The sequence below is a fragment of the Nicotiana tabacum genome, chromosome 10 (genome assembly GCF_000715075.1).
Source record: "Nicotiana tabacum cultivar K326 chromosome 10, ASM71507v2, whole genome shotgun sequence".
Lineage (NCBI taxonomy): Eukaryota > Viridiplantae > Streptophyta > Magnoliopsida > Solanales > Solanaceae > Nicotiana > Nicotiana tabacum.
In genome coordinates, this window is record NC_134089.1 from 118496905 (window position 1) to 118509010 (window position 12106).

General features: G+C 37.3%; 1 protein-coding gene across 1 annotated transcript; it reads left to right on the top strand.

The window, feature by feature from the left end:
- The first annotated feature begins 3421 nt into the window (after positions 1-3421).
- LOC107771419 (C2 domain-containing protein At1g53590-like) lies at positions 3422-11825 on the top strand. The gene is made up of 12 exons (XM_016590777.2): positions 3422-4075; positions 4226-4300; positions 4751-4894; positions 5165-5260; positions 5364-5495; positions 6666-6818; positions 6904-6945; positions 7198-7246; positions 8774-8866; positions 8945-9131; positions 10188-10311; positions 10522-11825. Exons 1-12 carry the CDS (start codon positions 3947-3949, stop codon positions 11515-11517), a joined length of 2220 nt encoding a protein of 739 aa, XP_016446263.1. The 5' UTR covers positions 3422-3946; the 3' UTR covers positions 11518-11825.
- Positions 11826-12106: the final 281 nt, after the last annotated feature.

The following is a 12106-nucleotide window of genomic DNA, read 5'->3' on the forward strand; positions in this document are numbered from 1 at the left end:
CAACACCTTTAGTTCCCTTCGACTTGCCTTGATAGCTTCAGCTAAAGTCACACGATCCTCCTCTTCATCAACATCTACCAAAGCATCATTCTCCACTGATTGTTCATCATCTTCCATGTGTTCTTCATCATCTTCCTCTTGAATTTCTTCTTCTTCTTTTGAAAATTCCTCCGTTTGATCGCTCCATAATTTGTCCAGTTTTACATTGTCTGTGTCTTGCATTTGAGAAGGCAGTTCTTGGCATGACTGATTTGTAGTAACAAAACGAGCAAGGTCATCACACATTAATTCCTTAACAGCCTCCGGCCCATTACCATCTCCAGTTGTTGCATTGTTGCTGCCAAAAGCACGGCTAACTCATTTAGCAGTAGACTCTTTCCTTGTTGCACTTTCCTTCTCCCTGTCCCTAGTATTTATACTAGTTGATTCCCCATTCTTTGTAGCCCTAGTTCCACCAGGAGTAGGAGTGAAGCCTGACGCAACTGGGTTTAAACTTTTCCCAGTACTCGAAGGATTAGGATTAGGGCTGCGTTGATCAGTAGACTTTTCCACAAGAGTCAGTTGATTCCTACCTTTAGTTGGAGAAGATTTATATACCTGAATTACTTCTTGGACTTCATCTATCACTGCCAATTGTTTATTCTGCACTTCTCCAGCATCAATGCCATCTAAGGCTGCAAATTTGTTGGATGTTTGGACCTGCTTATCACCAACAAAAGCAACTGGAATGAGCTCTTTTCCAGTATTGGATATAGTACCTTGTTTAGCACCTGGCTTAACACAATTGTTCCTCACTTCCTTCCATTGCTTGCTAACATTAGCCACAACCTTTCCACTTGATAAAATCATCAAATGACCTTTATCATGTTCGTTAGTATTTTCAGCTTGTTTGTCATCACCGTCGTTCTCTATTAACTTAGGATGCAATCTCCAACATTCCATCTCATGGCCTTGAAGTTTACACTCCTTGAAATACTTAGGTAAATAGTCATAGTTCACCTTCAGCCATTCCATCCTTATTTCCCCAGTAATATCATTCTCAATATCTATACAGATTTTCTTAGGCAAGTCAATTAGAAGATCAATGAGCACTTTCACACGAGTACAACTAGGTCTAGTTTTATTTATTGTTGCCATGTCCAGGTGTCTGGGCTTACCAACTGCTAAAGCTACAGAGAAAAGATACTCCTTAACAAAAAATGTAGGCAACAAGTTTGAGAAGGAAATCCAAGCCATTACCTTAGGAGTTTCTTCTCCAGCTTTGAATTTTGCATCATATATTAATGTCCTCAACTGATATTCATATCCATCTTTGGCCTTGACATAGTACACACTTTTGGACGTAAAATCTATGTAATCCTGCCATAATGTCAATCTAACCAAGACATGTCTGTCTCTCAAAAACCAACGTTGCATTCACCTTTAATCTCACATTGACCAGGGATAATCCTCCGTAATTCATTAAGCTCGGGCCATCTATATGAAAATTTACACACTACAGCATAATGGAGACCTTCAATTATGTTCATATGTTCCATTTCTGATTCAGTGAGCTTCACAAGAGGCTGTCCATGCAGAAAAGTTACACGTCGAAGCAGAATGGGATCAACAATGTGGTTTGCATTAGGGTTCGCATGTGCTCAGTTATTTATCGCAGCCGATTTTAATATGTTTGAATAATTTAAATGATTGGGAATTGTTTTTGTAGGGTTAGGATCATTGGGGGATGATTGGGGGGGGGGTGACCAGTCAAGTTTGAGGGCTGGTCATGGCAGTGAGTCGCCAGTCAATCACCTCTGATCGCCTAAATCGCCAGAGAGAAGCTCTCAAGCGAGGGTTTATTACTCCATAATTATATTTTATCCTTTATGTTTTTTTTGTTTTACCCAAATCTCCAACCTATTGATCTTTGTCCATCTTTTCAAGAATTCGTTCTATTGTTCTTTTCAATCAAACCTCCTTTCGTTTCTCTTGTCCTCGTACATGGTTCTATGTTTTTTTGGTGCTAAGGATAGTTAACCTTTTTTTTAAAGGTTTTTGCTCTCGTTTCCAAGCTATATAATTGGCGATAAATCAGTAAAAAGGGATTTTTAAAATTATTTTTATGCGTAATTCTTGATAAATTTAATATTTTATTGAGGGTATTTTAATAAACTTATTACAGTACAGTACGATACAATCAAACCAAACGACAAAAATATTATTGAACAACAACAAATGATATAATCTATCTAAATATTATATTCATAAAATTTATAATATAATATGAATCGATAAATAACAATGACTCAAATAGAGTGTTCAATCATTAGAGGCGTCAAAATGGCCTTGGCCCATGAGGCCAGTCCCACCCAGCCCGCTATTTGGGTAGGGTTGGGTTGAGATTGTTTTAGCCCATTTAAAATTGAGGCTTATAAGCCCGGCCCAAATCAGCTCGCTGGCCCTTGAGACTTGACCGAGGCTGGGCCTGAGCTGGCCCGTGGGCCAAACATTAATTAAATTCATATTTAAATATTTAAAAAAAGTAAAAACTAAAAAATATTAACTATAATCCACATTTTCCACTCTTAGAATTCTCATTTATCCTTCCATATCAATTAGAGTTTATATTTTTGATATGTATGTAGTATGACAAGATTAGCTTTTCTTTTGCTTAATTAACAACGAACTAGGAAAGTTTTAAGTGGCCAATAGTAATTTTTTTCAAAAGAAATATTACTTTAAGTGGCCAATGATCGGTTTGGTTACTTTAATATATTATTAATTATTAAATTGCTCTTCAGTATAGAAAAAGGTCAAGTTTTAATACCCAAAGAAAATTGAAAAACACTAGCAAATTTCATAAATTTTAAAAAATTTCATGGACTATAATGATGAAATCAACAAATAATGTTACACCTAAATTTAAAAACCTGAACATATAAACTTATCGAAGCACTACTTGAATCTAAGGAAAGTGTAAGAAAAGTATTAAAAAAATATTCATGTAACGTTAAAAAAAGAAGAGCTAGAGATATAAAGAATTTGCATTTCAATTACGAGATTCTGTATCAAATATCAAGATTCTTGTACACTCTAAATAAACAGAAGTCGTTCATATGATGAAAAAGTTATGTCACGAAAAAATATCTAAAAATTTGAAGAAATATTTTTTTCTAAAAAAGTTGAAGGGCCGGCCCGCCCTAGCCCACGAACCTCTTAGGGCTGGGCTGGGCTGACCATTTTAAGGTCCGTATAGATGGAGGGCCAGCCCGTCCTAGCCCAGCAAATTTAAAAGCCCACAAAACTTAAACTGGGTTGGGCTGAGCTAACCCGTTTTGACAGCTCTATCAATCATGTTGCAGATACGTTCAGTTGGTTAAATTAGTACATTATTTTCTAACAAGTTGGTTAAATAATCGATAATTGAAAATCATCTCCTAGGCTATCCATTAAGTTATCCTTCATATGACAGACCGATTACCGAAGATGGAGCCCACAAACATAACTGGGAAAATTCTGCGGAAAAACACCAAAAACACGGACGCTACTCTTCCCAGATGGAGTCTCTTTTCAATTGAAAATCTTCACTCTCTTTTGATAAACTTCCGCCGATTTGCTTGACCACCGCGTCTCCGCTTCGTCCCCGTGAAGCTCAATTACCCCCCCTGCTAAACCCATTTCCAAACATTAACCCGATTCATCTGCCCGGTTTGAACACCCCCAAGTCAGTTTCAGTACGTATACTTGTGTGCAAATGTAATAAATGGCTAGGTTACTTTTTGGGCAATTAATGAGATTGAAGGAGAATAGACTTTGATGTTCGGCAATTGCTGGAGTTGTTTTGATCAGAATTGTGGGTTACATATTTTGAAGAGTCAGGCGTTTATGCTAGCGGGTCTCCTGTCATTTTTGGATCAACAACTCTGTGTACTAAAGAAGAAAGGAGTTTTTTGGGGATTAAGAAATGACTAGTATAACGGATGCTACAATAATTCATCATGTGGGCATTGTGTTGCTGCTACTATGGCTGCTTAATTCCTTTGATTGTTGCCACCCTTTTGCTTACTTCCTCTCCCTCATCTATCTCTACATGGTAAGTTGCTAAAAGATTGTATTTTTATCACTTCATGTACAGTTTCTTCGTCGACTGTCAAGTTTAGATGGTCTTATGTCAATTCTTTTTACTTCAATTTTCAGTTTTTTGATGTGGGATTTATCAAGATTATGCTCTTAAATTTTGAAGGTTCATGAGCAGTATGTGACTAAATTACGGAGGAAACTACAGTTTGAGGAAAAAAGACAGTCTTCTCAGCGCCGAGTAAGCTTTTTGCAATTTGTTTCCATCTTTTCTTAGTTGTCTTGTTTCCCTTTTTTCGGTCTGTTGAAGATACTCTATTTAATAAATTTGGAAACTTTATTACTTTTCTGTTGTTGGATTTACCAGACAAAACTAGTTAATTGAAGTGTGAAAAGCACAAGAATATTCTGATAGATTTGGGAACTTCTAAGATTTACTAGTAACAATTTCTAAAGTGACATATGCCTGAATTTATTCTGATTCTTGCTGTTAATAAGAAGTGAAAGTTTTAAATGTGTCTTTTTTCCTTGGTGTTCCTTTAAGACCAAAATTGTAATTCTAGTCTTTCATTATTAAGGGAATCTTTTAAGAGCTAGAGCAAGCAGCATCTTCCTGCTGAATCTAGATGTGGTTTCGAGTTATGACTTTTTTTTTTGGTTTGTTTAAAGCATATTTTTGGGCTTTTACCAGGTCCTTTCAGACTCTGAATCAGTGCGATGGTTAAACTATGCGATTGAGAAGATATGGCCTATCTGTATGGAGGAGATTGTTTCACAGAAAATTCTCCTCCCTATCATTCCATGGTTTATGCAAAAGTACAAACCCTGGACTGCTGTAAGTGTTCAAACTATGTGTGCTTTCTGCTAAACTACCTTCTTACCTTCTTGATTCGATGCATCATATGTCATGTAGTGCTTCTGTTTTCTACATTTTTCCTGTATTTAGTGTCTTTCTTGAATTCAAGCAGTTCTACTTTTCTTTGACAATATAGTTGTTCATTTTATGCCATAACCAGCAAATTTGTAATTTTTACTCTTAGTAATTAAGTTGTTTGTTGAGCTGAGTTATCAGGAGTTTTTTTTCCCTTTCCGCTAATGCATACAGAAAGAAGCTGCAATTCAGCACCTCTACTTGGGAAGAAATCCACCTATGTTCACAGAAATGAGGGTTCTTCGTGAATCTACTGGAGATGATCACTTGGTATGTAATTCTGACTCAAGAATGTTTGACTTATGGCAGCAGTTGGCTTCTGCACATTTTTGCTCTATTTGCCGTGGCTTAGATTTATTTATAACATGTGCAGGTCCTGGAGTTGGGAATGAATTTTCGTACTGCTGATGACATGAGTGCAATTCTTGCCGTGAAACTGAGAAAAAGGTTGGGCTTTGGGATGTGGGCAAAGTTGCATCTGTTGGGCATGCATGTTGAGGGAAAGGTGATTCACGAATGGCAATTAATATTGTGAAAACCTGATACTGAAGAGGGAAATGAGTTTTTTATTTTGTGTGTGTGTTTTGGGGTTTTTTTTGGGGGAGGGGGGGGGGATTAGTAGTATCAGTTTAATGTTCAGTACTTATAGTTGCAGACTCTGTGAAGGCTTGAAATATTCGTATCGAGTAATAAAAAACTTTGATGAGTATGTTTCGAATGACTCTCTTTTCACATAGAACTGCTTTACACACTCTTGATGTGAGCAATATTTAGCTTAGAAGAGCTGATTAAAATTAATTAGCTAGAAAGATAGTTGAAGATTGGATTTTAAGGCTTGAAATTCAAGGATTTGCGGCACCCAAATTCTTGTGTGCTTAGGACATACCATTCCCCCTTGGTATTCTTTTTATATTATTGCTATATTATCTTAATCATTACTAGGGTAAAGAACATGGTTTCACAATGTTTTCTTCTTTGTTTTTTACCTGGTGAAGTGAGGCTTGAACAGAGTTGTTATGTTAAAGCCTAAAGAAATATCTGATGATGAGAAATTAGCTGATTCTAGACATTACCATTCTCAGATAAAGAACATGCTCAATGTAAACTGGTAGGATCACATGAGATCGTGATAGAGTGACACTTCACATATTAACTAACTTTTCAGAAGGCCTGAGAGATTCTAAGGTGAATTGCTACAGAAATCTTTCAATCATAGGTTTAAGTAGCTCTTCCTGATGCTTTGCGAAAGGATTCTCCTGGTCTATTCTGGTTGTTCTTTGTTTATCCCATATTGTGCTCCACAGTCAGTGGGTGCATGAGTGCGCCACATAACATATAAATTACCAAGTGGTTCACATCTTCTCCTGATTTCCTGCACATGAAGCACCAAGTTTTGTGAGCTACCCTTCTATTCCTCAAGTTTTTAGCTGTAAAAATGGCTTTCCCTGCTGCTAGCCAAGCAAACAAGCACACTTTTCTAGGTGTTCTGGGCATGCATACAGCATACCAAATGAGGAAACTCATGACACTTTTAGAGAATTCTATGTTCAGCATTGATAGTTTAGCCGTTGAATATGTTTATTCTCCTCTCAACTCTTTTATTCCTCTGTATTGTTTGATGGCCATATTTTAATTCCTAAAATAATATATTTGAACGTATCGCTGTTCCATATAGGTCTTGGTTGGGGTAAAGTTCTTAAGGAAGTGGCCGTTTATCAGTCGTTTGCGGGTGTGCTTTGTGGAGCCTCCTTATTTTCAGATGACTGTGAAGCCAATTTTCACACATGGGCTTGATGTAACAGAACTTCCTGGAATTGCTGGATGGATGGTTAGTTCAATGGGTATCTCTGTGTCTGAAACATTGAATTCACATTTAGACAATCTTCCTAAGATTTGTTTGTCATCCTTATCAGGATAAACTACTTGCTGTTGCCTTTGAGCAGACACTTGTCGAGGTGCGGTTCGTTCATATTTAAGTCTGTCTTATATTTAACGTTATTCCCCTACTATGCTTGTGGTAGAAGCACATTTTAGACTTTGATATGCTTCAGAATGGTGAAAAAAGTTTCAAATAACTTACGTTTTTGCTGAAAATGGTTTGAATAGCATACAATCAGGTAATGTGGTCTCCAAGTATCCAAAAGAAAAGGAAAAACAGACAGCCTTTGTAGAGAGCTTTAGACTAAGTTATTCATAATATCTTGCAGCCCAACATGCTGGTGGTGGATGTTGAGAAGTTTGTGTCACCACAACCAGGTAATGGTCACGCTAGCTCCCGCTCCCCCTACCTTTTTGGTGCTTGGTTTGCCCCAATATTATTGGCTCCAACTCATTGACAGGGAATTTGAATTTAATTTTAGATACAAGAATTATCAATGCTCAAGAAACTATAATTAGAGAATGTTTCAATTAGTTGAGATGGAAATTTCATTTTTTTGAAAAAAATCATTATGAAGATTGTTAAAATTTGAAAAATGATGTCTTAATATATAAAAAAGATTTATATGCATTTTTGAAGTTTGATTTCAATCTATAAGTTTTACTATTTATAAAAAGTAGGTAAATAAGTGAAAACGGGCTTTTGAGAGTTTAAAAAGGCAAAAAGAGTCACGTGCATGGCACGTGACTTTTCTCCATCCAAAAGTTGAACCTTTTAGATCAAGTCTCGTTTTCCGGTAAGTTTACTTTCTCCATCCAAAAGTTGAACCTTTTAGATCAAGTCTCGTTTTCCGGTAAGTTTAGAGTATTATGTGCACAATTCAAAAATTAAGACAAAAAGCGCACATCCGCTTAAACCAGTTATCAAGAATGCAATCTTGTCTTTTTTGTTGTTCTTTTACTTTTGTTAAGGGGTTACCCTAACCGGTTCTGAACTTGTAACCTACTTAACCCATTCAGACATCAGGTTATTTATCTGGATTAAAGTAAATCAAGGAAAAGAAGTTTTACAAGGCCACCTCCTGCTTGAGTAAATAGATAATTATCCCTAGTTATGTTGTGATAGAGGGAAGATTATAGCGGCTTGCAAGCATTTTTATTCTACCAATATATGCTAGTGTTGTGGAAGAAGTCCCGATTACATGAATGGCAGTGAAGTTAACTTGAATGTGTGGAAAGCCTGGAATGGTGATATTGGGTGGTGAGTGAACCATGTCAGTTACTCATTTTTGAGAACTAAAACTGGTTGATAGTCTGATACACAACTTGTTGATGATAAAATTCTAACATGAGCCATTCTGCACCTGTAGGGGGTTGAATAGGATTTGAGGTGGTGGTCATGTTTTCTCGAATATTTAGTGTGTTGTAGTGGGTGTCTCGACCTAATCAATAATTGAAATTACATACAAGCATGCAAGTTTTGCTACCATTCACATCCCCACCCCCAGGAATAATAAAAAAGGAAACGAGTAAAAACCTTAGCACCTCAATGTGCTTGAATTTAGTCTATTTGATTTCTAGAACAGTAGGCAAGATGTGATATTTGAAATCTTTTTTATATTAATGGTGGAGATGCTCATAGAATTGAACACTGCATGCTGATAGTCAAACACAACACTTTTCATCTTTCATGAGTATAATAGTATAATACATACTAATTAATCATACGTTTGTACATGCTGCAGAACTTGTGTAGATGGAAATAAATGGGATTAGAGTTGTTGGGCTTCTGTTTTTGGAATGATGGAATTCAATTAAATGTGTACTGCTGTTATCAACAACAAAAAAAATAAATTAAATGTGTACAACTGCTGCTAGATAAGTCTTTCGTTCTCATTTTGTCAGAAAACTGGTTCTCGGTTGATGCTAAGGAGCCCATTGCTTTTGTTATTTTAGAAGTTCTTGAAGCAGCTGACATGAAGCCGTCAGATTTAAATGGTAGGTGAAAAATTGTCTTGCTGTACTTCTGTCAAATCATTAGAAATATATGCCTAAGAGCTGGGTGCTCTTTTTCAGGATTCGCTGATCCATATGTTAAGGGACGCCTTGGCCCCTACAGATTCAGGACTAAAACTCGGAAGAAGACATTGACTCCACAGTGGAATGAGGAGTTCAAGATTCCAGTCTGTACATGGGAGTCTCCTAACAACATGCTCAATGTAGAAGTTCGTGACAAGGACCATTTTATTGATGATACATTGGGGTTCGTCCTATTCTCTCTTGGCAATTTAAATACTAGCCACCTTTCACCCCTTGACCATGTAGTGATTGGGTTACGCTCAGAAATTTTCCTTGTTTTGTGGTCTCTTTCCGGTCTTGTGACGATCATGCTTTAGGGGCTTGAGTTCTATTTCTATACTCATCTTGTGCCCACAGTTTTTATCATGTTTAGCGTTGTGCTTCAGCTGTCTCTCTTGCTAATCTGGTTGCTATCGTACTATGCTGACATGCAAAATACCGATACTAGTTTTTGACCTATGTTTTATCATTTTCTTCACATCTGGAGTTTTCTCATACATGAGAGGAATTAGGGGTTTCTTATTTATGGGTCCTGAAACATCAGAATGCCTTGTGCCCATTTGCACATAGTGATTTTACCAGACAAATCTCATTACAATCTATTTGTTTGGATTTGTTGTTTTAGATTTGGTATTTTCTCCAGCAGACCCCACATCAACCCTCTGGAAGAGAATGAAAGCGGAAAATAAAATTTTTAAATAAAGGATCTGCATTTAGAATTTTGTTTTCTATTTCTACTATTGAACTAGACTTGTAAAAGTTCTTCTGTACTTTGACTGCTAAAATAGAGAAGTGTCTTTTTTGATGTTAATAACTGCATGAATCACCTCATCTAAAAGTTTTAAGTTACATAAGGGATCACTTCTAAGTATTTATTTTAAACCTGCAACACGCCCCTTAATGCATAGAGTTGATACTTCTTTGTGGGGCTACGCATGCAGAAATATATCCTTGGTGAGTGGAGGTGAGACTCGATCTTAGGTCTGCCTACTTTGATACCATGTTGAACTATGTGTACTGTGTCATCTAAAAGTTAAAACTATTAGATTATACTACTCTTCTAATCATTTATTTTGGCATGCACCAAACTTACTGGACGATAAATTTTTCCCTTTTGGTGTATGCATTATCTGTCATTTTCCTTTTTTCATTTTGACATCAGTATGTTCTCCAACTGGAATATTATTCAACGCTGACATAAGCAGCTTATTTACTTGAATGTTCTTTTTTGTGTGAACAGAGATTGTTCCATCAACATCTGCGATTTTAGGGATGGGCAGAGGCGTGATATGTGGTTGTCTCTTCAGAACATTAAAATGGGGAGATTGCATCTTGCCATAACTGTTGTTGACTGTAGCAAAAAGGTATATTTTCTTATGAAATTTGTCATGAACAAGAAATTAGAATGTTAAGAAGCAAAGTTTTCACAGGGATTATCTTCTTTGCACCTGAAAGTTCTTTCCGTTATTCTGCTGATGAATCATGAATGCACTAAAACTAGATAAGGACTATGCTAAGTTTAAGGCAGTGCTATTATGAAAATAAGCCAGCGCTAAGTTTTCAGCAATTTTCAGCGCGCGGAGCAGTCATATGAGCGAGGAAGCGTGGACGATGAACAGGATATCAAATCTGCTGAGATGGATACAACTGAACAAAGCTCCTTAACCACTGAATCAGCCGATAAATCATCAAAAGCTGGAGATAAGTATGAACCTATTAATATCGAAGGGCAGCAGGAGACTGGTATATGGGTACACCACCCAGGGAGTGAAGTAGCACAAGTCTGGGAACCAAGAAAGGGAAAAAGCAGGGTTGATGGGGAAGTTCTTGGCGTGAGTGGTGATTCCAAGGGAAGTTTTAAGTCAACTGCAGGGGGCTCCCCGCACAATGATGAGTGCAGGTCTGATGGAAGTGTTAATGGAAGTAAGCCAGATTCTCCTAGTCGAATTCACAGGGGTTTACATAAGATCAGCTCGCTTTTCCACAGAAGTCCTAGACACGAGGATAAGTCGGGCAATCTCGGAGAACCTGAGACATCTCAACACGAGAATCTTAGGGCAGTTAGTGCCAAGGAAATTGGAGTGAAGATTATAGTGGATGACACGGTTTCCCTTTCATCATTGGTCACAACACCTACAGAAGATGGAAAAGAGAGTCATGAGGGAAATGGGGAACGCCCCAAAAAGGGGAGAGTGAGAGACAAGGCAAAGAACATTCTTAAACATGCTGGTAAGTCTGTTGGTGGTGGCATAAAGAAAGTGGTGTCGCGGAAGTCATCAGGAAAATCTAAAGGGGAGCTAGAATCATCAGAGACAGAGAGAGTGAGCTCCCTTGAATCTGATTCTTCTGATGCAGAGTCTCAACCTTCATCAATTGATTCACCTCGAGTTGTAGCACCTTCAGTTGGCAACACTTCCTTAGCCAGCTCTGGTATTGAGAGTTTTGACACCACAATAAAGACCAGTGGACCAGTAGAGAGGGAAAGCATTAAAGCTCCAGATGAGGTAGCAGGGAACGCAAAAGACAATCATGCCTTTGGTCAGACTTCAAGTTTCAAAAGTTCGAGTTAGACCAATGAAGCGAGCTCTGTACGTGTTAAGGACAGTTTTCTCATTTTCCCCCTTGTACAGTCTCTTTAAGCAGATTGATGTTCTTATTCCGTTCTACTTGTATATGCTGTTATGTCCTGCCTGTAATAGCTTCATGTAGGCTAAAGCAAACTGTACCATAGGTTCAAAGTGTCTAGTTCGTTCAAGTTCTGTAAATCATGAAAATTTTGGAAAGATCAGTTTTTTTTAAATTCATTTTTCCTTGTTGGATTCCTCTCCACTGTAAAAGTACTGGTTTATCTTAGTCAAGTTTGAAGGTCATGAAACAATTTAATTGCATTTCTTTGTTGGTTCTTTTATTTTTTTCCCGTCTAGACGCCGAGCAATTTCAGGTGCTCCTCTTTCACATGGATTTTGCGTTAGAGGTCTTTGAACTGGTCTTGTTTGAGCTAAAGGAAAGAGGTCTAACTAATTCAATTAATGATCCAGGGATTTCTCCGTATTACTATCTAAAGTCACTTCACAAATTGTGTAATCTTCGGGTTGCTATTGTATTTTGTTCTTCTGCTCAATCATTTTCTTTTCATAAAATTAGTAGTTGTGCCAAGGG

Coding starts and splice junctions, on each gene's coding strand:
- LOC107771419 (XM_016590777.2), top strand. CDS start 3,947: ATGACTAGTATAACGGATGCTACAATAATTCATCATGTGGGCATTGTG. Junction 4,301..4,750: donor GACAGTCTTCTCAGCGCCGA/GTAAGCTTTTTG, acceptor GGCTTTTACCAG/GTCCTTTCAGACTCTGAATC. Junction 5,496..6,665: donor GCATGCATGTTGAGGGAAAG/GTGATTCACGAA, acceptor TGTTCCATATAG/GTCTTGGTTGGGGTAAAGTT.